At 46.4% G+C, this 26,097-nt stretch overlaps 5 protein-coding genes and 5 non-coding genes across 10 annotated transcripts; 6 read left to right on the forward strand and 4 right to left on the reverse strand.

Annotated features, from left to right (window-relative positions):
* Positions 1-55: 55 nt before the first annotated feature.
* On the reverse strand, positions 56-3,936 carry AFUA_1G08795 (shugoshin family protein). The gene is made up of 4 exons (XM_001481666.2): positions 3,654-3,936; positions 3,071-3,515; positions 2,495-3,015; positions 56-2,431 (listed from the first exon to the last, which is right to left on the reverse strand). Exons 1-4 carry the CDS (start codon positions 3,700-3,702, stop codon positions 1,281-1,283), a joined length of 2,166 nt encoding a protein of 721 aa, XP_001481716.1. The 5' UTR covers positions 3,703-3,936; the 3' UTR covers positions 56-1,280.
* A 2,048-nt stretch (positions 3,937-5,984) lies between these two features.
* AFUA_1G08800 (cytochrome P450) lies at positions 5,985-9,202 on the reverse strand. Its single transcript, XM_747154.2, has 4 exons — positions 8,048-9,202; positions 7,218-7,975; positions 7,027-7,145; positions 5,985-6,927 (listed from the first exon to the last, which is right to left on the reverse strand). The coding sequence occupies exons 1-4, from the start codon at positions 8,414-8,416 to the stop codon at positions 6,623-6,625; spliced, it is 1,551 nt and encodes a 516-aa protein (XP_752247.1). The 5' UTR covers positions 8,417-9,202; the 3' UTR covers positions 5,985-6,622.
* Positions 9,203-10,783: 1,581 nt separating this feature from the next.
* AFUA_1G08810 (glycerol-3-phosphate dehydrogenase GUT2) lies at positions 10,784-14,484 on the forward strand. The gene is made up of 5 exons (XM_747155.2): positions 10,784-11,364; positions 11,577-12,121; positions 12,211-12,470; positions 12,536-13,861; positions 13,914-14,484. Exons 2-5 carry the CDS (start codon positions 11,685-11,687, stop codon positions 14,006-14,008), a joined length of 2,118 nt encoding a protein of 705 aa, XP_752248.1. The 5' UTR covers positions 10,784-11,364; positions 11,577-11,684; the 3' UTR covers positions 14,009-14,484.
* tQ(CUG)5 lies at positions 14,395-14,466 on the reverse strand. Its single transcript has one exon. It is a non-coding gene (tRNA).
* Positions 14,485-15,951: 1,467 nt separating the features above from the next.
* tQ(CUG)4 lies at positions 15,952-16,023 on the reverse strand. Its single transcript has one exon. It is a non-coding gene (tRNA).
* An 861-nt stretch (positions 16,024-16,884) lies between these two features.
* On the forward strand, positions 16,885-16,956 carry tQ(CUG)6. The gene has a single exon. It is a non-coding gene (tRNA).
* A 518-nt stretch (positions 16,957-17,474) lies between these two features.
* On the forward strand, positions 17,475-17,546 carry tQ(CUG)2. Its single transcript has one exon. It is a non-coding gene (tRNA).
* A 75-nt stretch (positions 17,547-17,621) lies between these two features.
* Positions 17,622-17,693, forward strand: tQ(CUG)3. Its single transcript has one exon. It is a non-coding gene (tRNA).
* A 4,630-nt stretch (positions 17,694-22,323) lies between these two features.
* AFUA_1G08820 (uncharacterized protein) lies at positions 22,324-24,014 on the forward strand. Its single transcript, XM_077803872.1, has 4 exons — positions 22,324-22,661; positions 22,724-22,763; positions 22,837-23,037; positions 23,109-24,014. Exons 2-4 carry the CDS (start codon positions 22,757-22,759, stop codon positions 23,507-23,509), a joined length of 609 nt encoding a protein of 202 aa, XP_077660043.1. The 5' UTR covers positions 22,324-22,661; positions 22,724-22,756; the 3' UTR covers positions 23,510-24,014.
* A 63-nt stretch (positions 24,015-24,077) lies between these two features.
* On the forward strand, positions 24,078-26,029 carry AFUA_1G08830 (putative Golgi matrix protein; the record flags this gene model as incomplete). Its single annotated transcript, XM_747157.1, has 7 exons — positions 24,078-24,087; positions 24,161-24,303; positions 24,357-24,740; positions 24,802-25,237; positions 25,298-25,577; positions 25,634-25,740; positions 25,806-26,029. 7 exons carry the CDS (start codon positions 24,078-24,080, stop codon positions 26,027-26,029), a joined length of 1,584 nt encoding a protein of 527 aa, XP_752250.1.
* Between the last annotated feature and the right edge of the window lie 68 nt (positions 26,030-26,097).

Genomic DNA, 26,097 nt, shown 5'->3' on the forward strand with positions numbered 1-26,097 from the left:
AAGGGAAACATGTCTACATAAGCACAGTGCCTCAGTAAACAGCTGAAGTAGGATAAAAGCGGTGAGGGAGCGGTGAGGGATTAGCCCCACAAGACTTTCGCAGTGGTTTAATTGTCATTGCAGACCCCTCGCTTCAATTCAAATACTCGAATAAACGGTTTGACTGATGTATATGAATAATGTCACGCACTAGGCAGGTACCCTCAAATACAGCATCCAGCTCTCATATTCAGTTGCTATCCCCAGCCGTCCCACAAGAAAACCATTCCACTGTCCGTATTTCAGGCACACTGAGATTGAGAGCCGAGAATGACAGTATCGCCACAGACCATATTGAGGGCGCAAGGCCAGGACGACATATAAGATGGACTGAAGATGTTGTAGACAATGAGGGACTGGGTAAAAAAAGTTCAAAAGGTAAGCGAATATGGCATTGGCCATAGAAACCACCAGCAATCATCTGCTTACTTACCTTGTCTCTTCTACTCTTTCCTGTTTATTCCAAGCCCGTTTTTGCCATCACTTGCATCGTCTTCCATGCGGTTTAGATTGGACGCTAATTACGAGAATGCCGTGCCGTCTTTAATCCATACAGTATGTTGCATCTACCACAAACCTCGGCCTGTAGGGGAAAGCAGTTCGGAGTCTGATGATTCGACATCGAGTTCCTCCGAGCCGGAAAGTGACAACGATGTAGATTGTCGTGATTCGACAGGCCGCGCGGAAAGCCACGAACAAAATGCACAAGATGCGAGTCAATCTCCGTCAAACCGGTCATTGAATCGAGGACGCACTCCCTCCTACACAAAACGCCATGCCAAGAGAAACGGGAAGAGGAAGCCAAGTCCGAATGCATACGAAAAAATGCCAAAAGTAAAGGGCCAGCCCAGAAAGACGGGGATGTAGCCATGCATCAACCTCACTCCTCATCTACAAATACCGCGGGGTATAAGTTGATGTCGTCGCGCTAGACGTTGTGTTATGCAATAACGCTTGACACCACTGACTGAAAGAGTCACTCCGCAGGACAGGCAAGTGGGCTACAAACTACAGACCTCTTTCTAGATTGACTCTGCTCCATATTTTCAATGTCAATGGAAAGAAAACGAGGGCAGAGGGAAATGGAGCAAGATTACAAAATATGAGCATGGAATTCGTGTGGTGTTTGTCATAGGTTTTGTCAGTGGAATCTAGACTGAGCTAGAATCAACCGCCGCAAAATAGGTGTTCGATAGGACGTAATATTGTCAAGCTTCGAGTCGGCCCCTGAGATAGCTCATTCATAGCACCATACTTTTTCTTCGTGCGACCGCCCGATGTCCACGTTTCAGCCGCCCTCCCACCATTGCTTTTGAAAGAGATCCCGTTTCTTCGTCCAATACTGCGCTATCGGTGTCAGCGTTCTCGGCCTGCATCGTTGGTCTCAGTACCTTGGAAGGAGCACCCGATGTCGACAACTTCCGAGTTGATTGCAGGTCCGTCCTTAATTCGCCTTGGGTATGCTGGGTGGATGTTTTGGAGTGTGAAGAGTGGCGTCGGGGTTGTTTGCGTCTATCAGAAGTTGGCGCTGATTCTTCTGCAATATGTCTTTGCAAGGAGTCAGTATCATCTGTAGATTGTGAGTCCAGCTCATTATTTCTCGCGGCATTTGAAATGCGGAGCGTATTCTGGTCCTCGCATCCTCTGGGCTTGCTGTTTTCAACAGAGAAGTTGGGTCTCTCACTAGCGCCCGATGACAGCTCGCTTTGTAGAGTATCATGGTCCTCTTCGCCAGCGGTCACAATATTCGCCAGAATGTTCTTTTTTTTTCTGAGTGAAACCATGTTTACGGTAGAACGTGATGTGTGACCCGAAGCCTTTTCCAATATTGATATGTGGTCCCGGGTCGTCCCTGGCGAATTCTCCGGGTTTTTTGCTCGGCTGATATCGGTTTGTAACCCCACGTCTCCCTCATCGGTAGACTTGGGAAGCGCAGCTGTGTTCAATGTCTTGGTCTGCCTCTCCCCCCCGACAGCGGGAACAAATTCGTTTGTGTGTCGACGCATTTTGTCTCTCAAATTCGGTTCGGCATAGCTCACAACAGATCTTTGACGTCTTGACGGACGTGACGGCGGGGCGTTTAATATTGAAGAAGTCATTCCAGAGGCACCTTGAAATATAGATACAGTTTTTGCAGGGGACAATGATTCTGATTTCTGTCCCTTCTTGTTTGGAAGCGCGACTATTTCGTGAGCATTAGTTTCTTTCCGCTCATTGTCATTTGAACATTGGCTGAAGGAATTTCCAAAGTTACCCTGTTGCTGGCATATTGATTCTTCTCCAGGCTCTACTAGATTGAGAGGCCCTTTCTGTCTTTGTGATTTCTTGCTCGTGCCATCATGGGTTGTGGTAGGGGGTTGTTCATCTGAGGTGATGCTAAGGTTGCCATTCTCTGTGATTCATACAGTTAACAAGCCGATCATGCTGCTTTTCAACCATAAAGGAGTTTCCATACTTGGATCAAGAGCTTTGCGTTGAGATGCTTTGTGAGTACCAGAATCCCGCTTCGGCTGCGTGTCCTCTCTGAGTAACGGGTCCCTCCTACGGGTAGACACACGTCCTTCGACTTTCCCGAGCGAAGAGTGGCGCGGCCGACTGTATTGGAAATCATCATCGCCTATACCGGTCAAGAGGTATTCGTCTTCACGATCTGCACCAAATTTCCTCTTTTGCCCAGCCCTCCTTGGAGATATTGTCTCCTCCAGCTCAGTGATTGAGGGCTGCCCCGATGTTGGTGAGATATCGCTCGAGGCGGAAGGGTCTGGCTTTTGTCTCTGCCCCGTCATTGAATTCGAGAATAACGTTTCGTCGTCCAACCTCTCATCAACGCCAAGTATTTCGATATTCTCAAGATCTTTCTCAGAAGGGGTAGACTCTCGACGCTTGACTGTCGATGGTGGCGATGGTGCATCCGTCGGGTCTGGAGCCGTATAGATCTCACGACCAGAATCGATCAGGTGTCGTATCTCCTGCGACCTGATGTTGCTAAGCACAACTAACCATGTGTATGAGATTCTCGACCGGTACTTACTCAAGGGTTTCTCGCGGGTAGCATTTGTCTTCGAGAATAACCGGCAGACCTCCCTGTTTTTTACAAATCAAGTTGATCTCAGGGTCAGGTTTTCTAATTATGGATTCGGATCTCGATAGTTCGAGTTGCCCCAGACCTCCGGCGCCCAATCTGTCATCATAGGACTTGCCCAACCTGCGAGGTAATGCGCCCAACTCGTTAACGAGATTGCCTAATTCTGCTAACTTGTTATTCAATCTCGTTTTGATGTCATAGACGCCATCGTGGAGCGATTTGGCCGATTCAATTCTTTCCAACTCTTGACTCAGCATTATTACCTGCTCTCGTAGGGAAACATTCTCCGCGAGCAAGTTTGAAACATCGGATTCAAGGGTGCGAATACGAAGGGATTGTATTGAGTTGACACGGGCAATCTCGCGGTTCTGCCGCACAAATCGTCGCTTCACTAATGTTGACACACAAGTAATCAATAAAGAGCCCAAGGGAAAACCAGCGATGTACACAAGGAACCAGGGAGGGACCAGGACGGAGCAGTGGGAAAAGGAAACTGGATAATAGGGATAGGACAGTGAGAGCAACTCACGGATATCAATGGCCTCTGTCGGAGCCGTGGATTCATTCAATCGAGCCATGATTCTGAAAGTTCATGCCAAGTAAAATGCCTCCTGTTCAGTTACTGGAGACTTAATCCTGTGGAGAGTATAACGGTAGCCGAAAGGTTGTAGATAGCGCCAGGTAATTAAATCTGGGCTTGTTTATAACTCTGTCGCGCCCGGGGGTGCAATGGGCTTAGCATGTAACCTATGCTCTAGTTACCACGGAATGGATGTGAAATGTAAACAAGATTGTGGTTCACGGTTGGCGGTGTGTGGGCGAAGTCCCATTGTTGATGTTTGTCTACATAGGGCCTGGTAAGGTGGGGACTAGGGAAGGCACAGGCAAAACTACCTAGGCTTTAGGCATTTGTATGGGCTTTATCGCTTGCTCTTGATTCTATTAATCAAACATCTAGTCAGTATATCTTCTCCTTTTCTTTTCTTTTTTTTTTTCTCTTTGGGCGATTGACACACGTGGCTTGTACAAACCACAAACTGGACTGATCTCACAGGTCATGGCGTATTCATCATCGCGCCCTACTTCCGCGGTTTTAGCCAGCACATCAACATCATCGTCAATTCGTCAACAGAGCAATCTTAATGCCATCTCACACCAGCAGTCTTTAGCTCTATCGTCTCGCATTGTCTCAAAGAAAGCCGAGCTCGAGAATCTGATGCGGCTGCGGGATCTAAGTGGTGCCATGGCGATGCAAATGCAAGTCTTAGAGACGAAGATAAGTACATTAAGAGATGGTACAGAAGGTTCGCTGCCTCGTTATTCCTCTTCCTGCATTCTTGTACAGTTTTCGCACAATATCGAGGTTGCGAAATTTTGCACGATCACTGAACGAAAAGAGAAAAAGTCGGATAAGATTTCATACAATCACTGACTTGAGCAAATTTCTGACTTCTAGCTATGGCCTGCGTTCTTGCAAATTGGGACAATGTTCTACGGGCTATCAGTATGGCTTCAAGTAAGTCCGGCATGTTCTGGAGTCTTGCGGCGCTCATCGTTGTTTTTCCATGAACTTGTTTCAGCAATAATCACTGATGTTGCATGCCATCATAGCAAAAGCTGCAGTTTCCATAAGCAAAAAAGATCAATCCTCGAGCGTTGAGTCTGGCCAAAACTTAATTGTTGAGCAGCGTCTGCCGGTGACCTTGGTGCGAATCCCTGCGGAAGAACAAGAAAGACCGCACGACTGAAATATGCAACTACCTCTCACACATGACCGTATTCCTGGCGAGATAATGTTTGTTTCTCCTAATGCGGGTGAGGAATCAGAATCTGGATATCAGCGATGTTCTTGTCGTTGGCAATGTCACCATCGATCTTGGGGCTTGATGCCTCCAAAAAGGAGTTGGGCGAATGCCAGGGTTTTCAAAAGTATCATGTTTTATGGGCTCCGGTGGTTGACAGGGAATCTCGTTTTATGTCAGCGCCAGACTACTATTTAGCCTCTGGTATATTCCTGGTGCATTAAGCTCCTAAGGGCGGCAAGCTGAATCTTTCGAGCGTTTTTGCATGACACATCCTCAGCGCGGCTGAGAAAGCCAGATGGGTCCGGAAAGCGCTTGTAAGCAATGTCTGCTGGTTCGCCCATAGCTAGGTATAACCATGAGCATGTATGACTGAAGGTCAATCCTGATGCTGTTTGCCCCTATGATAGGCTGTCTATAGTCAAAGTCCATTACGCCTTTTAACCCGATGGCAGATTCGTCGTATCACCGTCTATAAATGGTGATATCTGCGAAATGTCAAGTACTGACCGTTGGGCTATGCCTGGCCTGAGAGGGGGCCTCTGCCTTGAAATTCTCTAAAAAGCATATAACTCACTGAGAGCATGCAATGCACAATGGCTAACCAGCTAGTCTGTCATAGGTAGGTATCCTCCTTGATATCAGCACCGTTTCTTTCCCATTATAGCTTACGTAGAGATCTCCCCTCAAACATCAGCTCTGGTAAGTGATCATTTTCACATCTCGCCACACGTCTACCTAACCACTACGCTAGTTTGGGTTGCAGCCGGCGTCCCAGACATTTTGCCATTCACAATTTATATAGAGCGCGATTTCCTCTAATCACCAGCTTGACGATATTCTACTTAAGTAGCAGGGCCAACCATCGATTCCCATACCGTTGACCTCTTTGTGGGATGCCTGTCTACCCTTCCGGGGGAACGGGAGGGGGCTTGTATGGCGCCATTTCTTCTGAGAGAGAAAAAAGAAAGGGGAAAAGGGGGAAGAACAGATGAAATGTGACCATGCGAGGTATCTCAACCAAATTTTCAGCCGGACGAGACATGTAGAAAAGCTGCGATGTTTTAACCTCTGCACAGCCTTCAAATTCCCCTCTAGGTTCTTAACCGAAGGTTTGTATTGCAATTATAAATACTGTCTATATAGAATGCATAGATGATACCGATTTAAAAGTCGTCCTCAACGCTACCTTCAGCTTAATCTCGGTTTATGTTGCGCGACGAGGCGACGTCCAGAACGTATTTGATACGACCATGAGTTGAGCGGTCCATTTCTTCACTATGAAGACTGACCTATTTAGCTGAGATACGCCTTCTTCATGCATGCAGCATATGTGCCTGGTTGCCATGTCTTCGATCCTCCTGGACAACATTCTTCATCAACTTCTGCAAGAGGGGTGACGATGAAACCATATATAATCATTGCTACCTCCACACACATCTCAGCACTTCAGAACTTGTGTACCCACTTATAGTCAGTACAATCATATAAAGCTTAACTGACGTAGAAAAAGACTGGTGCAAAGAAAATAAAGGTCGTCTAGCCAGACAACATCAAGGACGAATCATCTTAGGGATATCATTTCCCCGTCTCTGCTACCATCGTAAGAAGAACCACTGAATCGTAGCGAGCAGCCGAACATGTCCCTGTATGCTTCTACATTCAGGGCCACTGTTATCCGTTGGCCAAGGGTGCCTTAAGCCAAGGCTCGTGTAAGGGCTTGCTCATTTTTTGGAACAAAGCGGACCTTGTATTTCTTGGGAATCGCAACCAGACTTGTGGGGTCCGAGTTCCCATTAATGGGGTGCCAGTCAACGTCGTCATGTGGTTCAATATGAAAACTGTTTAGAGTGCGCATGAAGACCAGGTACAATTCCCGGTTAGCGAGTAGCGAGCCGGCGCACATGCGATAGCCGATGCCATAGGTCAGCATGGGTGCATCTGGTTGTTCAAACCATCTCTCCGGTCTGAATTCCTCGGGATCGTTCCAAACTTCGGGGTCTAGTGCGTACTCGTCAGCGTCAACAGCCAAGGCTGAAAAAACAAAGAATAGAAATTAAAATAAAATGAATAAATAATCAATAATGAGTGGGTTCCTACCCATATTACAAGCCCAAGAATTCAGAAAGAAGACTGTGCCCTTCGGAATGACCTTGCCGTCGTAAGTGATGTCTTTGATAGAGGTCCGCGGAAGCGCAAGACGGAGGACGGTATAATATCTGTAAATTCTCAGTCACAATGTTCAGGCCGGACGAGAAAAGCGAAGGTTAGTTAAGCAAGGGATCTCGGACCTCAGGCATTCCCTCACCAGTGCAGCGACGTATGCGCACTTCTGGTCATCTTGGGCATCGCACAAGGGCTCATCCTGGCTAAACATGTCCTGGATCGCTTGTGCCGCCTTCTCCTGGATATCAGGACGACGAGACAGGAGACAAAAACTCCAAGCCACGAGTGTGGTAATAGTGTCAAGGCCTCCGGAGAGCATGGTCAAGCTGATAGAGATGAGTTCTTCTTTATTCAATTTTGCTTCCTTGTCGAGAATAACGTTGGCCTGAATGCAAGGCTTGTGAATGCCTTTCTCCATCCGGTCATCCAGGTCCCGGTTAAGTGCATTAAGATATCTGTCACGCCGGTCTCTCATCTCTTTTGCTTTCCTCGAGTTGGTGCTGAAGGGGTTCAGCCGCAAGAGGGGAATGTAGTCCTGCAAATTGCCCGTGGTGCTCCTAAATTTGCTGATCTCCTCTTCCACGTGCGTAATCTCATTGAACAGATCTTCCTCTTGTGATGCCACTCGCACTCCCCAATTAAGCGTCAAAGATAGACTCAGACTGAGACGCTGGATCATTGCCATAGGATCCACAGGTGTCTTTCCTCCATTTCCATATTTAAGAAGCTCTGCCACAAACGCCTTTGTCTCCACATCCAAGTGTGACACGTAAGACTCGACCGACGGCCGGTTGAGAGCTGATGCAGCGCCCTTTCTTCTCCTTTTCAGAGACTCACTATAGGGAGAAGTTCCAATTGTCGTCCCAGCGGTGTTCGAAACAATCTACGTGAGATGTTACTCCAGGATCTCGGATGGGACCAAGTTAGGTAATGCAGAGTATGATCTTTCACTTACTCGGTGAAAAGTATAGAACTCGGGTCTTGAGCTGAGGGCTTGCGCATTTTGACCGAAGAGTATCTTTGCTGCGGCAGCCGAGTTGACGACTATGATGGGTATATTACCCAGTTGAATTTGGTAGACGGGCCCGTAGGTTTTTGACCATATACGGTACTGTTCGGCCGCATTTTTGCGAATTTGTGCCAAATTTCCGATTAAAGGGAGACCGCGGGGACCCTTGAATCCTGGTACGCGAGCAGATGCACGGATAAACTCGTTTATGATAATATAGATTATCGGTACAACCAGTGCTGTTATAGCCAGAGACTGAAGAGGGTGCCGAAGGACGTTTTGTTGCAATGAGGACACTGCTGCTGCTATAGCCATGATGAAGTAAAGTCCAACAGAAATTCAGTTGCTCATGGTCAATGTTAATGGAGGTGAATGTCCGTCTCACCCCAGATGTAATATAGGGCAGACGTCTGTGACTCCTGCAACTGAACTGTTTGGTGTCTCATACCCTTCCTGAGAGAGGAACATTTCCGCCCTCTCTAATGGATGTAGCCGTCAAAGACGTTGAATCGCACCCCGCATTTTCTAGCCAGACGGAAGCCGGGAGTAGCATGCCCAAGTTTCAATAACGCACTGCAGGGCTTCATTCGTTGCGTGTTTGGGATGGCTGGTGTTGCCGAGCCATTCCGCCCCCGGAACAATTCCGCTATAGTTTTAACACCGTTGATGGGCAAACAAATCAACAATCAACAACCAATAACCCATGTGTCTCCTCTAAACTAATTTCCGAGCCACCAGGAACTGATATGTCCACTTCCTCGAAGCAAGCCCATCGACATATGTCAAAATGTTGAGAAGTCGCCATGCTCGTTTGAATGCCGGTGTTCCTCGAACTGAGAGCACAAGCGCATGCAAAATTGAAAAAAACGTTGAAAAACAAGCAGGTGCTAGGGAAGGTGAGATGCTACCAGATGCACTCTACTGAGACAAGAATTCAAAAATCACAATGGCAATCTTCAGGAACCATGTGTGATGATGGTTGTGACTTGTGACAGAGGAGAGTACTCTGCACTATTGAAAGACCTCAAGAGAATCGTGTATGAATGTATGACTATTGTGGTCCAATTGATTGGCGGAAAAATAACCAGGAACCTTTAAGCCTCTCGCACACATGACCGAGGTCACTGAGATAAATGTTGTTGGTGCTTTCCCGGCTAGGGACATCTTAGTTAGGATTATTGTAAGTCTGGACTCTGGACTATACTCTGTATAGGCTCAGTCTACACAGTACTGTGCACAGCTATGAAGTTCTAAAGTAGGTAATTGGATATTCCGTACTTAACTTCTTTTTTATCATAGGTATGGTGGCCGTAAGGCACGACATGGCGGCCTACAGAGACAGAGCCTTCACAACCTTCTTCCGAATCTAAATTAATTGAGTTATAGGGGCAGAAGGGACGCCAAAATTTTCTTATTTTGCGATTAAGACCGGAATGAATGAGGAGTATTACTAGTCAAGGCTCTTCCTCGTGTCAATGATGGGGCCCTTAGGAGCTAATACTGATATTCCATTATCAATAACTCTTTTCTTGGTGGTTTGGTTCGACTTCAAGGGTAGATAGATGATACTCATCATCTATTCGAGAAAATTTAAAGCTAAGTTGGTCCGTATCTTCCCGTCTCAACTTATTACTAACGCTACCTCGATTTCTTGCCTATTAGGGTATTCCCGACAAAGGACAGGAATACTGCTGAACGGGGGCATCTTCTTGAGTTATGAGTTATTATGCATGATGTCTGAAAGCGGATCTAGGTATGATATAATTATAATCCCCACCACCCTCAGTATTCCAGGTTCAAGGTACTCCGTACTCCGTATCCACTCCAAGTACCTTACAGTTGCCGCTACACCCCAACCTGCTAATCAGATTCCAAGAAGAGGACGAGCTTGGATAACAAAACTAACTGTCTATGGGATAAGTTCAATGACGAAGGCGATTGAGCCTATGCCCGCAGAGTCAGAGACCGTCCTTAATTTTGTGCCCTTGTCAATCAGAGGAACCGGAAACATGATGGTCCTGTGATTGAGCCGATTCTCTGAGCTCATCCATCTCCATAAGGGTTTTGTACCGATAGTACACTACGGATAGTCTGAACGTATCACTACCAAATATCCCAGACCCGTACAAAGAACTACTGCATCGTCAGTATAAGCTTTCTTCACTATCCATCTTTCCCAAGTGGCACATATCGATGGGTGGTTGGAGAGAGAACCGAAGAGAAAGAAAGAAGACGACTATGGCACAGATAGAAGGAGAAAATATCTAGCCAATTGTAAGTTAGCATTTATCTCCTACAGGACAGTCAAGATAGGAGATTAGTGCTCCGTAAAAGGCATCTAGTAGTCCGTCAGTCTCTAAGGCACAAAGTCTAGCCTAGTCGATTAGCAACTGATGAAGCCTACAAAACTTTGCTGGTCACATGCTGGCAATCAGCTCGGGAACGACGTCCGAATTAGTGGATTAGCTCTTCCAATGCCGGGGACTGCCGAGATTCTAATTGGTGGGACAATACTGATATGCGCAGTGACACCGTCATTTGGTCCAACCCCACTCTGTCTTTGATCATTCCTCCAATCCATCATTCCCTGTTATGGATTGTGGCGACTGGGCACTTGCCAGTGGAGACTTATGTAGGTAAGGTAAGGTACCCGCGGGATCTTTCATTTTTAGGTAACTCATGCTCCGTTTGTGGCACATCCAGAAAAGAGAAAGTTACCCGGAGCAGCTCGTTGCACAAAATCCAACACTTTTATTGGTAATGACAGGTAGGCCGACTTTTACTCCATACTCTGACTACGTACCTTCCAGAGGTGGTTGTCCTTCATGGTGCATACCATAAGTAGGCAGGGTACCTAAGGTACCTTAGTCATTTCATTGTGTCGTTGTTATTATTTTCTTGTAAATTTCTTTTTTATTATCTGCGTTTTATTACCTATATTATATATCAATAAATAGGTGCCATTTTACCTGCAAGGCTCGTGAGATTTATTATTAGCGTACTCCGTAGTTCTTGTCCTTAGGTCCCAAATACTGGTTCCTTCTTGTTAAGTTTTCAAAAATCTCACCGCCTACGTACTGGCATTCGAGCAGGTTACCTAGGTACTCATGGTCAAGGAGACGGAGTATCTATTACCGTTATATATTGTCAAAGTCTGAATCTATTCATCATCTTTTTTTATACCTCTTCTCCCTTGAGCCTTCCTCTCCCCCTCTCCTCTTCCCCCCACCGCCCAAGTCACAGTTCCTAACTTTATAGACTAGGTATGTATTACAGCCTATAATCCCCTTCTACAATGCCCTCTTATTTATATCACTCTCAAGTGTCTGGTTCCGTCATCGCTAATGCCCATTTCCCCACTACCAACCTCGTTGCCAGTCCTGTACAGCTGTACTCTATACACTTCATTTTGCGACTCTGTATACTTAGTCTGACTTTCTTTTACTGTGATCTGCAACTAATCCATCTTTCTAAGCGAATTGGAAGTTTGATCTCGCGCATTGGACCAAGTCGCAGCTGCCGATTTTTCTCGACTGCCTATCTGCAAGCCGAAATATAGGCCCCATACATCCATTCACATATTATGGCCGCTCGTCATTCTCGCAAGTTCTTGAGACCTCTGCTCTACACATCTGCTGCGGCAGCGACAGGAGCTGGTGTGCTCTACATCTCATATCGCCCCCGCAATATCCCTGGCTCGGAAGCGCCCGCCGTACCACCGCCTGGCTACCATGAAGGGAAGCTTGTCCCTCCCAGCTTCCCTGCGATAAAATCGCGGCTAGAGCAGATTGAAGACCTCAAACGGAGTTCCTCTGGTAACGATGATGAATACGACCTTCTCGTTATCGGCGGTGGCGCTACTGGCTCGGGAATAGCGCTTGACGCCGCAACTCGAGGTCTGAAAGTAGCTGTTGTGGAAAGAGATGACTTTAGCGCTGGCACTAGCAGCAAGAGTACAAAACTTGTACACGGCGGGGTTCGATATCTTGAAAAGGCCGTGTGGGAGCTGGATTATAATCAGTAAGGACGCCCTCAGTGCACCCATAAAATGACCAGCAGAGATCCGCAACTTGGCTCTTTCAGCCACTAACGTCCTGGCTTGATTGCAGATATAAACTTGTGAAAGAGGCATTGAGAGAGCGCAAATACTTCCTAAATACAGCGCCCCATCTCTCCAGTTGGCTTCCTATCATGGTGCCAGTGCAGAAATGGTGGCAAGCGCCTTACTTCTGGGCCGGTACAAAGGCCTATGACTGGTTGGCTGGCTCTGAAGGGATAGAGAGCTCATATTTTCTCACCAAGAGCAAAGCCATTGATGCGTTCCCCATGTTGAGAAGAGACAACCTCATCGGTGCGATGGTCTACTATGGTATGTGTCAACCCACGCCACATCTGATGCTTGCGTTTGGCGAGCTACATGCTAATGTCCTGCAGATGGAGCGCACAATGATTCTCGGATGAATGTGTCTCTAGCCATGACTGCAGCTTTGTACGGAAGCACAGTCGTCAACCACATGCAGGTTACTGGCTTAACCAAAGATGAATCAGGAAAGTTGAATGGGGCCCGCGTGAAGGACTTGATTCCGGGAAAGAATGGTCAAGAGGCAGAGGAATTCACAGTCAGAGCTAAGGGAATAATCAACGCCACTGGTCCATTCACTGATTCAATTCGGAAAATGGACGAGCCCGATGTTAAAGAGATTGTAGCTCCCAGTGCTGGCGTTCACGTTATCCTTCCGGGTTATTACAGCCCCTCGAAAATGGGCCTCATTGATCCGTCCACTTCCGATGGACGCGTCATCTTCTTTCTTCCGTGGCAGGGCAACACTATAGCTGGTACAACAGATCAGCCGACGGAGATCACCACCCAACCCGAACCTTCTGAGAAGGACATCAACTGGATTCTCTCTGAAGTTCGCGGCTACCTGGCCCCAGATATTAATGTCGAACGAAGTGATGTGCTTGCTGCTTGGTCCGGAATCCGCCCGCTCGTCCGTGACCCTAAAGTCAAGAGCTCCGAAGCCTTGGTCCGCAACCATCTCATCTCCGTTTCTCCATCTGGATTGTTGACTTGCGCTGGCGGCAAATGGACCACGTACCGTCAAATGGCCGAGGAAGCCGTGGACGAGGCGATCAAGGTGTTCGGCCTGAAGCCCCGGGCGGTTTCTCAGGTTCCGGACATCAGTGGTGTCGGTGGAAGTGGTTTGGTCTCCGACGGTGCCGTACTTGATGGTAGCTGCCAGACCCACCAAGTCCGTTTGATTGGAGCCCATGGATACTCCAAGACTCTCTTTATCAACCTCATTCAGCACTTCGGCCTGGAGACTGACGTGGCCAAGCACCTGACTGAATCTTATGGCGACCGCGCATGGCAGGTTGCAGCTCTGTCTGCTCCCACAGATGCTCGCTTCCCCCTCCGAGGCCGACGTATCTCGGCTTTGTATCCGTTCATTGACGGTGAAGTTCGCTATGCTGTCCGCCACGAATATGCTCAAACTGCAGTTGATGTCATTGCTCGCAGAACCCGGTTAGCTTTCCTCAACGCTGAAGCGGCACTGGAAGCTCTTCCCGGAATCATCGACTTGATGGGCGCTGAACTCAACTGGGATGACAAGCGAAAGGAAGTCGAATGGAAGGACTCGGTCTCCTTCCTTTCGTCAATGGGGCTCCCCAAGTCCCTTCTTGGAATATCCAGGTCGGAGGTCGAGGCAGGCAGGGTGAAGGAATTGGACCTTGCGGACCGGAAATCTTCCAGAACCGGTGAGTGACCAATGCAAGACGTCTTTGTTGGCTAGGCTAATTAAAATCTCAGAGCCACCAGCAGACGTGCTCAATGGCGATAAGAGCAAGGATGGCTCAAAATCGTCTGATCCGTTGATCAGCCCTGAGTCCCCGGCCAATAAGTAGACATGATAATGATATATAGAGAGCGTGATTTTGTAATATATGCCGAAAATGTCCCTTTTTATTTCATTGTGCCTATAGATCCTTCGATAGTTTCACTCTTGTCTTGTTGATACGGTCCATTTTGCTTCAGCAGGATCACCATGTGCGTCATTGCTGCAGCCAGTGCGCTGGAAATGTAATACGGAGGTATTACCTTACTTTCGTCAAGCATTTGCAGCACCTGACAAGGCTTCAAAGGATAGGTGCCTGAAGACGGCGTTCAGGCTCGAACAACTTGCTGACAGGAGTATAGGGTTTACAAAAGTTGCCATCCGTTGCCGATGATGATGGGGTAGGGAGTTGGGCGCAAAAAGAGAACTTTGTAATCCAAAGTTCAGAGAAACCAAAGGTCGTGCCCGGAATCGAACCAGGATTGCCAGAATCAGAATCTGGAGTGATAACCATTACACTACACAACCATGTCACTTATAAAATACTCAGCCTAAAAATGTTATGTATACGTAAAACTAGTGGTCATTAGTTTGCCATGTTCCACAAATCGCAATACGAAATCTGTATCCTGTTTTGTTGACTGTCCAGTTATTGCCTTCCATTCCCATGATAAGTAACTATTCAAAAGTACTCCGCTTAAAGTATACTTGTTAGTAGTTATCAGCATAACTATGTCAGCAATGGCATTGTTTATCATATAACACTTTGTCATGTTCAGACTATTCATTACTACCTTACTTTCTTATGATCTCCATTACCTTTGGCCCCCAATTAGAGTCTACTTCTCATTAAACTGCTTTATCTATACCTATCTTTAGCATGATTACCGCTGCCGTGCAGAACAGCTCCCTCATAAAGTGTCTAGCTGATAAGTAAGCTACAACTAAGCTACCAATGCTGGCCAACCCACCCCTGGATCCACTCTAGTCACAGCCAGAATTTCAAAAGATGCAAAGTTTCAAGTTTTCTACCTTGAATAAATCATAATAGGCCACATTCAGTAAAAAACAATATGAAAGAGGATTTAGACAGTGTATATCTCTTGATTCTTTTCTATCTCTGTATCTCATATGCATTAAGTCTAGACTCTAACTAGCTGTATATTTATGTATGAGTACTTGATTCTCCAAGGGGGTTCTATGTGTAGGTAGAGCTAGGACCTTGTGCATTTGATTATTGTCATGGGGCTGGGGCCTAGGTAGGGTCACTGTCTCGGGGAGGCCTTTAAGAGTGTTCTACTCCGTAGGCCTGGTGATTCCCGGGGAATCACCATCGCGACCTTTCGGTATTGTGGATAGGATCCGTGACTTAGGCTCACCCTCAACGCGATAGCTGCCTAGAACACTTCCATATTAACCCCATTTTTACAACTAATGGGATATCTATACATTAGTAACATAACCACTACCCAATATATGCGAAAGGTGACTTTCAGTATTGAAATTCCTTAGCTTTGCGCTGCCTGTTCCTTCCTAGTCTAGATTAGCAGGTGATGAGTACAGAGTTCTGTCGGCAGGGTCTTGAATGTCTTCTTTATGGTTTCTACTTTCTACTTTCTAGATATAGACCATAATAGCTTAATTACTTCCACCTCCTTCCAACTCAGGGTCTGGCATTATTTATTAATGAGTTGAGTCATTAGCAGACTCGGTCATTGCTGTTACTGCCTTTTTGTATCTGGTATTGATATTTGATAATATATGGAGACCCAAAGGCCAGGATGATGTACAATCTGGTAATACTAATCTACTCTGGCTAAATTGACTGGTGGATTTAGATGCAAAAAAGCCGCGGGGATAATAGAAGTCAAGCTACTGTCAATGAGAATACAGGCCACCGCCGCCACAACCCTGTGACGACAAAGATAGGCTGGATCATTTTCATGAGCCATAAGGAGAATAAGAAGATAACTAAGTATAGCGCGTCATTTGACAGAATATGGAAAAAAAAGAAGGTCGCGCCCGGAATCGAACCAGGATTGCCAGAATCAGAATCTGGAGTGATAACCATTACACTACGCAACCAATTATCTATGCGCAAATTTTCCTCTTTTGATATAGAGTATACTATGCTGTAATGTCCCCGATTTGGCTTTGGTCGCGAAGGAACTCTTGTATCATTCCCCAGCATTACAGGAGATGGTCCCTACTTAAACACTTAGCCTGTACTATACACTAATAGATACCTCCCCAGAATATAACCCCAGACTCCCGAGTCGCAAATGTCATCAAGCACAGGGGCATTGCTCCCCAATAGGGGTGTGACTTAGAGTACTCACGCTTTGAGTGAGACATCAAGGACCTGAGTGTGAGATCCTGCGCCGCCCAACTGAGAAAAAAAACCTACTATGATTCGACCATAGGGTCACATCGCCGGGTTCTCATATATTATAGTTCGCTGGCTTAATATTGCATTTCGACCTGGACATCCTAAACACTACGGAGTATCGTTAGGGCATGCAAATATCATGGGCTTCTCGAAAAGATACTAGGTTGGTAGTCCTACAATATCCACTTAGAACTTCTAGAACTTGGTACAAGAATGTAGACTATTCCGCACAGAGGTCACATTTCTATGCACCATGTCTTGAGACTCGGAAACTTCTGGGTAAAGTTTCTTCTATTTCCCTGTATAGGCTCTGGTCACTCTTTCGAAATGTCATGTGCAGCTATGTAGCTATAGCTTTCCCGTCCATATAATGGAGATCGGTTTGGAAAGTTGAAAATCTGCATTGGGGCAAGATCGATATGAGGTAGGGTTTAAGGGTAAATCTAGAGATACGACAACCTGGCATGATACACTCCAATCTCCATAAGCCGATGTCTGAACTTCAGAAAACTTGTTATACTCTATATATTTATAACTCTCGATGTGTAGCGTCCTTTGGTTGCGTAGTGTAATGGTTATCACTCCAGATTCTGATTCTGGCAATCCTGGTTCGATTCCGGGCGCGACCTTTCTGGCATCGTTCATATCATTACCCTCATTTTTTTATCAGTTCGCCATCCTGATCGTCCCACCCTTGCGGCCATATCTCCAACAGGAATATGCCATTATGGTAACTTCCTATAGCCATCATTAAAGTCGTATATTTGATTTATTTGTGTTAAGCAAGTGCCTAACCCTTTAAGCATCTATCACCTCATAATAAGTCGGGGGCTCTGGGCAACTAGTCCGTAGTATTAGTATTATCGGAATATCGTAACTATGAATGAACAGCCCAGGTCATCCTTATATACCACCAATCCTCTGGATCTCGGGACCTCTCAGGGCCCCATGACACGCCAATGTCTTGGTATCTGCAAGATCACAATTTTGATAAGATCGTGGTTCACTACGAGGAGTAAGTGGTAGTGGTGGTAATAACCAACCATGTTTTTTGTTATAGTAGGGTAGGTATGGGGCTCGGATAATTTTCCGTAGTATGCAAGGTGGCTTGAGAGCCAATAAGTCCACTTGCGTGTCAACAAGAGCGGGTTGTGTAGTGTAATGGTTATCACTCCAGATTCTGATTCTGGCAATCCTGGTTCGATTCCGGGCACGACCTTACACTTTTACTTTTTCCTTTCGCTACTTACGAAAATTTTCATATATCAGAAACTCTGCAAAACAACTGTGTTCCGGTTGCGTAGTGTAATGGTTATCACTCCAGATTCTGATTCTGGCAATCCTGGTTCGATTCCGGGCGCGACCTGGAAAGCCTCATTTGGAAGAATTTTTTGTGTATTCTTCCTTCAAAATGTGTATCATCCTTTCCCCATGACATCTACAATTGTCAAGTAACATGAATCGGTGAATCAACTTGACATTGGTTGTAAGGCTCTACTCTGTGATCTACTATATAGGTCCAGATGCGGGAGACGAAGGCATCTCGCTGATGTCAGCCTTTGAGTTTGTGGAAATCCAAGATGAAACCCGGCCCGCGTTCCAACAGTGGCAGTTACTAGTCTAGTGGTTACAACTGGTACGGAGTAGATTACTTTTGTGTCTGCCTGCCTACATGTTTATCAAGTTAGGTTGCTCTTTTGCATCTTCTAATGCAATATGGGCCAATCATGGACTTTCGTTGTGGAAAGTTTGTCCATTGAACTATAATCTAACAGTGACCAACCCATCTACAACCACCAAATTCCATGCATAAGTTGACTCGGTAGGTCATGATACTCTGAACGACTTAAGGATGTCATGATAGTTATAGAGGATGATGTCACAGTCTGGTGCAGACAATTGTTCATAAGCGAATTGATCGCCTGGTATCTATAATGACCAGTAGTTCGCTGGCATGATCAACATATTGAATGGAACTGAGGAGGCAAAAGAAGGTAGCCGTAGCCCAAGTCCAGCAAATCATTTTGACAAACAGGTCGACCCAGTCTGAGCAGTGGTAGTCCAAGTCCAAGATCTGATACGGAAGAGAGATGAAATCATCATACTTCGTTCGTTTTGCAGATATACCAAGCGAGGGTCGATGCCGCTCTTAATCCGGAGACCTTGCAGCACTGCTGCATCGAGTCAAATCCGAATGGTTGCAGAGGAATTGTGTTCGGTCCAAGTATGGTACTGAGCGTGGATCGAAGATCATGAAAGTGATTAAGTTCGTCTGGCAAAGAAAAATTATCTTCACACATATAGAGGACGGCCATCCTTGCTGACTTCTTCACAGGCACATGCTGAAGACATGAAGCAGTTCCCAATGCTGGTTTAACCCCGTCAATACCGGCCAACGAAGGTTGTTTCGTCCAGCGCTCCCAGTCCTCGTTTCGCAGGTGCAGTTGCCAGCTAGGCATGGTCAAAACAGGAACGCTGGACCCGGAGATTACAGCTCAAATGTCATACAGCCGCCCCCAGAAACGATGATTTTTGATGGTCAGATTTCACTCTTGAGCCTTTGAGAATTATGGAGGGTCAGGCTTGACATGCAACCGAAGCATGTGGTCCTCTTGCTCAAGACAACGGCCTCGGAGGACGAAAAAAGACACTGTGGTTTTCCCACATATCGGTGAAAACCAGGTGTCATTTGTACGAGAGCGAGTGCTATGTCTTACCTCCATCACTGTTTGCACTGTTCCCGCGGTAGTTGTTCCAGAACCGTTCCACTGCCAACTGGGCAGTCCGGTTATCGCGATATCTGACACGGAAATAGTTGAATAATGCAAATTCGTCCCCGTTCAGCACATAGCTATCCGGCGCATCTTGGATCCTCTGCCACAGATTCGTGATGGCGGTCTCGAGTATAGCGCTCGTGTTTCGATCAACAGCATCTGGCTCGCAATTACGGGCACGTTCCAGTGCTTGGCGGATTTTGAAACGATCTGCGGGAGTTGCGGGATTGGCCATTTGTCACTGTTTGAGAGTGGCAATTCTTGACACCTAGGCCGATATATAGGGCTGTTTGCGACTGAGTGGGCGTTTCGAAGGAAATTGAAATGCTGGCAAGTAGCTGGGTTATCAATTAAGAGAATTGACAGAGGGAACAAGCAGCGGAAGAGGATAGAGCAGGACGAAAGGAAAGGGCAAAGGAGAAGGGGAAAAAAAGTCCCAGAGAGCAGCGACAGATTATTTCAATTCAGAAATTTAAATATATTTTATTGATCGAAATCCCTGGAGAAATGCGTTCTCAAGGGATCTCCTCTCCAAATCTGTCAAATCAATGCAGCCAGGGTGGAGAAGGGAGAGCAATCGTGATCGAATCTCCTCCAAGGAATTGAGAGAGTCGGGGACGGCTACATATTGTTGGACTTTTAAAGATTTGCCGTTTCTTTTGTCTTTCCTTTTAATCATACGTCCTACAAGTAGTCTCAAACTTTCGCAGACGAGCCATTCGCAATGCGTATGTTTGAAATCTGACAAATCAGTTGATGCAACAGCCGATTGCGATTGCAGAAGATACAGTGAAGGAAGTCCAGAGATTCTTAGCGCGCTGATAGAACTCTCATAAGCACTTTGTTCTGTTTCCAAGAGTTCATAATTCAATAACAACGACCATGTGGCAGGTGGAGTCTTGGTACGGGCATACCCGCTGTAGGCAGTAGACCTCTGTAGCAGAGATGTCACAATCAAACGGACTTAACTAAGTTCAGGTAACTAGTGGTATGTAAGTCACTTGGTCTATCTGTACTCCGGATCTATCGCCGTAGCCCGACTGCCTGAGACCGATTCCAACGCTAATCAATTCCTTGTCGAGTTGGAGTAACAGTTTTTCTCCCTGTCAACAGACGAATCATATAGACATCTTGTGGAATTGCTATCTGGCAATCGTGACTGAAATCAGCTCTTTCTGCCAGGTCAGGAGTTAAGTACTGCTATGACTACTGATTAAAAACTACTTGCAACGGAATGATGGTTGTGAATTTGAGACTCGGGCACTCAAGGCCTGAACGGACTCCTCCGTGCCTTTCACGATACACACAAATTCTGGGTTGAGTCCTGGGGGGGTGATCTCTAGATGGTTGGCGCTTACGCGAAATAAATACCTGAGTTCCTTGTATGGTCTTGGTCTTGCATGTTGAATGGGTGTGGGCTACATGCTACCCCTGTGGACATGTCCATGGTCAGTTCATTTTACCGTTTGTCGATAGTCTAATGATGACTGGCAAAGGCCGTCTCTTCTACCACATGCCACACAGCCATGGATTTCACTTGGACACCGTGTCCGGTGCCTGAGCTAAGTGGAGATCTGTGGTGACTGCTAGTAGTGGGTTCAAATGTGACTAGTGGACTGAAGCGAATCAACCGATGGTCGACGGAGAGCTAGGCAATTGAATGACTCGCATGATCGCACTTGGTTCAAACCTCTGATTTGGAGATTGCATTCAATCTCGTGGTCGTCCACCGTGGCTACCTGGTAGTCCATAGCATGAATCAAATACCCACAACAGTCAAGGGGTGTCTTGGAGGTCCTGCCATTGTCCCAGCCTGGGAGGACAAGGAAGCGGGTAAGTTTTGGGCAATGCGTGTGCCAGATTCCTCAGCTTTCTCTCACTGGGTATGCTGTAATTGATGGTTGGAGTGTACCTGCTACTTCTCCATGCAAGTATCCACATCCCATGATAGAGGATGGTGTAAATAGTCCTTTCAATGGCAATATGTAGGTAATAAACTTCATTCCACTCTGCGTGCCTCAGAAACTCGACAAGAAAATTATACTGCTAAGCCTTCCTTCTTTTCCGGATGAATGTCTCCGCGCTGCGAAAATCAAGACAAAAAGGGACCGAAGGGCAAAGAAATAGGAAGAAACAATATATATATAAATATGCATGCGACATCGCCCGATAATAAGAGACATTGCCACTCGAGACTGGTGGTACTGATGCGGTGAGCTGGCCTGCTCCAGGAGTATATTGAATCATCACTCTCTTACGTGCGCTCGAACTTCACATTGTTGCCATCGTGACTGGTTGATTATGATGATGTAGCCATAGTATAATTATGTGTCAATTAGCCATCTGGGAAGGAAAGCACTCCGTGCTATGCATACTGGTTCTCGCCGAGAATCTGGCAGCCGGATGTAACGGGATACCTGTTGTTGTCTGGATGAAGCTGTCTCTTCAAATGTACAAAGTAGTGAGGAATTATATCGTTGATAAAGTGCGTCTTTATCCAGGTAGGTGAGCGTACTATGTTCCATAATAATCAGAATTATCATATATCTAGACTGCCCACTCATGTATGCTCAATTGTGCAAACTTGCAAAAGTCCTCTGCGAATGCGCACATCATACCACTCCAACTTGCCGAATCCCAAATTACGCCGGGCCCTGATCATAAGACCCGTAAGGCTTCATGGCTCAGTGGAAAGTTATACCTAGAATCGGGTACCAAGCCGCATATACTATTCACCTGTAACTGGATCCGAAATGAGAACGCTGACAATCGTAAACTGCACTTCCGATCTGGTAGTAAATCAACGCGATGTATATAGAATCGGGTTTGAGCTGAAACCATCGAAATGATTATTTGACAGTTTGATGACGGAAAGGTTCAGAGTATCCCCAATGGTGCCGATGAAGCCCGAGCTGTACATCAGCGTACCTACAGTTGTACATATCAAGGTCCTTAAGGTAAGGTACCTCTATGATTTTAAAACAGTCTGTTACACTGAGCTCGGATCGGACTTGGTTCTCAATGATACCTAGCCAAATTCCATGTTCAGAGGTAGTTGTTAACTTGTCTCCTACTACTATTATCAATGATAGCAGATGACCAGAACTACCTACCTGGCTCTGCGTCATCGGTAGAAAAGCTTAAGCTTACACGCGTTCCGAATACCAATGCTTATATCAAGTCCTACACTAAGTTATATCACTGAAGTCATGGAGTTGGATTTATGACGAAGGCTCGGCTCTTAACAGGGGAATGAACCTAAAAGTATCGGCAAGTAAACCGACTACCTTATGAGATGGCACGTACTGTGATAAAAGAGGTAGATAGCAGTACAGAGTATGTAGTAGATTTCCCCACCTTGAAGTTCCCAAACCTAGAAAATCCCACCCCACTACTTCTTAATTTATTTTCAGGCGCTTATCAACGTTGCATTAAGAGAGAGATTATTTCAGAGTTGTTCTGCTAGCTAAGAAGGCAAATTTCCAAGATGGTGTACTACTTTACCTCTAATGTGGTCAAGCCTGCTGCCTTTATCTATGTCGGAAAAGATAAATTTGAAAGTATGATGGCCATTCTTCGACTCTACGAAACGTGCCCAAGATCTAAAAGTCCCTGCTATTAGACGAGGATCTCATCAAATATGGCCTAGAAAAGGATGTCTGGTACCGCTAACCATCACCCATATTCTCACCCTTGCGTTGAGTGCTAAGAATTAACTCATGGTTATCACCCCAGGGTTTGTTTCCCACCCTACTCCCGAGACTCAAAGCACAACGAAGTCAAAACTCTTGTACTTATGGAGTACCCAGTTCCATGTCGACAATCTATCGAGTGCCCATGTTTACCTGCGCCTTCGCGATGGTGAAACGTGGGATCAGATCCCACAACCGCTCCTAGAAGACTGTGCACAGCTCACCAAAGCCAATTCTATTGAAGGTCAGGCCTGAACCACTCCTATTCATGTGACAGAGTATAAGACTGGGAGGTTAAGCTTATCAGCGGTGCAGGAAACAAGAAGGATAACATCACAGTGATTTACACGCCATGGTCCAATTTGCTGAAAGACGGGTCAATGGCGACTGGACAGGTCTCATTCCACAACCCCAAAATGGTCCGAAAAGTTTACGTTCGACAGCGAGAAAATGCAATCGTCAATCGCCTCAATAAGACTCGCGAAGAGAGATTCCCGGATCTTCGCGCAGAGAAGGAGGAGTTTTTGAAGAAGAAGCAAAAGGAAGAACGAAGAGCAAGAGACGAGCAACGTGCCAGGGAAAAGCAGGAAAAGAGGGAACGGGAACAACTCAAGTGGCAGAAAGAGCATGCCTACGATGACCTGTTCACTGAAGAGAACATGCAGGCAACCAGCAATCAGGATCGAGACTCGGACTTTTTGGATGATTTTATGTGAAGGAAATCTGCCAAGCATCAAAATTCATGCCGACCATTCAGTTGAAGAGCTACAGTAGTCTCTTAGAAGTTGGGCTCCTCGAGACAAAATGAGCTCTCTGCAGAAGATGAGTATGGAATCACAATCATAGGTATGATTGACGCCCAGGCTTTCTCAACGTCGACCGATACCGCCTATGGCAATCTAACGAAACGTGGCTCCTGTGGATAGTGGATGCTGAGTGCACCGCACCACCCGAGTCGAGAGTGGGAGGCATACTGGCATAGATGCATCGCCGCTTTAAGACACATTTTCTGTTTACATCCTCGAACGCAAGTTCACATTTTGTAACACTTAGCGTAGAAATGGAAATTATAATGCTTCATTACCTGCATTTTTCGATAAGTGCTTACTACAGTACGAGAGTGGGCTCGTCCTGGTTGTACCTATTATGACGCGGACTTGGCTCGCAAGTGCAGCCGCACTAGTGCTGTTGACAGGTATATCCTGGATCTGGTACCCAGAGTAGCGGCGGCGGTCTGAGCAATTACCATCCCACCGAAGCCTCCTTGGACCACATTTACACAAGATGCCCGAAGGTAGGTTGCTGGTTGGTTCAAATTAATAACTAATCTTCAAGATTTCTGCCCAGAAATCACGCTGACAACTCAGCAGCAGCCGTCAAGTCGAAAAAGAACAAGAAGAACAAAGGCACTGCAAACAAAAACGAAGCCCATGTCAAGCTCGAGGACGGAGAAGAAGAAGGGTCTTTGAGTGAACAATTTGATAATCTTCCTGATACCCAGGAAGCCAATGTTCGTGATACCACGACGAGATAGCCACAATCTTCGCTAACGCAAAGCAATAGGACTCACAGCCACCTACGCTAGCTCAGGCCACGCCAGTTGGAGCTCCTGAAAGAAATGACATCGCGTACAACCAATCGAAAGGATCTGCGGATCCGAAATTCTATGATGATGTACATTACAATGAATTTGATCCAGAGTCGCCCTCGTCGGACCGGTTTGACGCTCTTGTTCGAGATCGAGATTCTCTCCGCGCCGAGGTCACAGACATGCGCAAATCGTTGGAGGAAATACAGCTCAAACACAGCGCAGAGATGGAAGCTTTTCAACGGAAATTGGACGACGCCGAAACCAAGAAGGAGCACGCTGAGACACAGTTTCAGAAGCTCCTGGAAAGAGTGAACACCATCAAAGCTCAACTGGGCGAAAGGCTCAAAGAAGATGCTGTATGTTGAAGACTTTATCGCAAGGTTCTTGACCTAGCACATGAGCTAAACAACCCCATAGGAAGAACTGGCGCAGGCGAACTCGAAGATCGAGGAGCTCGAGCAACAAAATTCATGCTTGAGAGATAATTTGGACGCGAAAACCTCGGAGTTGGCAGAACTAACCCAAGATATCGAACGGAAGTCAAATGAAATTGTTACGCTGAGAAGCCGAAGCAATTTATCCCAGCAGAATTGGTTAAAAGAAAAGGAGGAGCTTTTGCAACAGGAATCTTATCTGCAGTCCGAGTTCGAGCAAGCAAAAGAAGCCATGCATAACTGGGAGATTCTCGCTATGGAGGAGCGATCCATAAGAGAGAGCCTAGGTGAAAAGGTCATCGACCTTGAAGAGCAGCTGGTCGCTCTTAAGGACTCGTATGAGAAAGTCGCTTGCGAGCGTGATTCTCAGATAGCCACCGTGGACGGTTTACAACGTGCTTTGCAAGAGATTCAATCAGGTAGAGCATATCCTGTATAAATTGGCACTTCTGGCTGATCTCGATGCTGACTATTTCTAGCTCGGAAACAAGAACTCCGTGACCTCGTGGAAAGCTCAAACACCCAGCTTGAGGAGCTAAGGCGGGCTCTCCAAGGCGCCGAGGCGAAAGCTTTTGAGGCCGAGTCAGCTCTTCAGGCTGCTCAGAAGGAGCTTGAAAGGGTAAAGCCGTTTGAAAAAGAAGTTAAGGAGAAGAACCTCCTGATTGGCAAGTTAAGACATGAGGCAGTGACACTGAATGACCATCTCACCAAAGCCTTACGATTCCTCAAGAAAGGCAGAGCTGAAGATAATGTCGACAGGTTAGTCAGAATTTGAGGCCTGCCGCACTGCTGGTTCATTTACTTAGGTTACCTAGGCACATCGTTACAAACCATTTGTTGCAATTTCTCGCCCTTGATCGGTCAGATCCGAAGAAGTTTCAGATACTGCAGCTTATCGCAGCTCTCCTGGGGTGGACGGACGGTATGCGAAGACATCATGCATACCCCATTGTGCGAACTTTGAATGACACTGACGCTTGACGACAGAGCAGCGCGAGCAAGCAGGCCTTGCACGCCCAGGAACATCAAGTAACGCCGGCAAGTTCAAAATGCCGAGTATATCCATGCACCGTACACCCAGCACACCTACCCTAGCCACAGATTTCTTGGACCACGGGAACCCGAACAAAGAGTCTCTGGCCGAACTCTGGTCTAATTTCCTAGAGCAGGAGTCACAGGCCAGTGGGAATCCAGAATCGCCGAAACCATGAAGAGTTTCAAAAGGTGGCTCTGTTCTGAGCCGTATAGAAAACTAGCATCTTCTCTAAGATACGGTGGT

Source organism: Aspergillus fumigatus, chromosome 1 (assembly GCF_000002655.1).
Source record: "Aspergillus fumigatus Af293 chromosome 1, whole genome shotgun sequence".
Classification (NCBI taxonomy): Eukaryota; Fungi; Ascomycota; class Eurotiomycetes; order Eurotiales; family Aspergillaceae; genus Aspergillus; species Aspergillus fumigatus.

What these genes read in the sequence shown, in the direction of transcription:
- AFUA_1G08820 (XM_077803872.1), top strand. An exon ending in CAAAGCCAATTCTATTGAAG is followed by an intron (nt 23,038 to 23,108) that starts GTCAGGCCTGAA and finishes TCAGCGGTGCAG; the next exon opens with GAAACAAGAAGGATAACATC.
- AFUA_1G08795 (XM_001481666.2), bottom strand. Translation starts at nt 3,702, where the DNA reads ATGGCTCGATTGAATGAATCCACGGCTCCGACAGAGGCCATTGATATC. An exon ending in GACAGAGGCCATTGATATCC is followed by an intron (nt 3,516 to 3,653) that starts GTGAGTTGCTCT and finishes TGTCAACATTAG; the next exon opens with TGAAGCGACGATTTGTGCGG. An exon ending in TACCCGCGAGAAACCCTTGA is followed by an intron (nt 3,016 to 3,070) that starts GTAAGTACCGGT and finishes TAGCAACATCAG; the next exon opens with GTCGCAGGAGATACGACACC.
- AFUA_1G08800 (XM_747154.2), bottom strand. Translation starts at nt 8,416, where the DNA reads ATGGCTATAGCAGCAGCAGTGTCCTCATTGCAACAAAACGTCCTTCGG. An exon ending in CTGGTGAGGGAATGCCTGAG is followed by an intron (nt 7,146 to 7,217) that starts GTCCGAGATCCC and finishes GAGAATTTACAG; the next exon opens with ATATTATACCGTCCTCCGTC. An exon ending in TTCTTGGGCTTGTAATATGG is followed by an intron (nt 6,928 to 7,026) that starts GTAGGAACCCAC and finishes AGTACGCACTAG; the next exon opens with ACCCCGAAGTTTGGAACGAT.
- AFUA_1G08810 (XM_747155.2), top strand. Translation starts at nt 11,685, where the DNA reads ATGGCCGCTCGTCATTCTCGCAAGTTCTTGAGACCTCTGCTCTACACA. An exon ending in TGGGAGCTGGATTATAATCA is followed by an intron (nt 12,122 to 12,210) that starts GTAAGGACGCCC and finishes GCTTGATTGCAG; the next exon opens with ATATAAACTTGTGAAAGAGG. An exon ending in CGGTGCGATGGTCTACTATG is followed by an intron (nt 12,471 to 12,535) that starts GTATGTGTCAAC and finishes AATGTCCTGCAG; the next exon opens with ATGGAGCGCACAATGATTCT.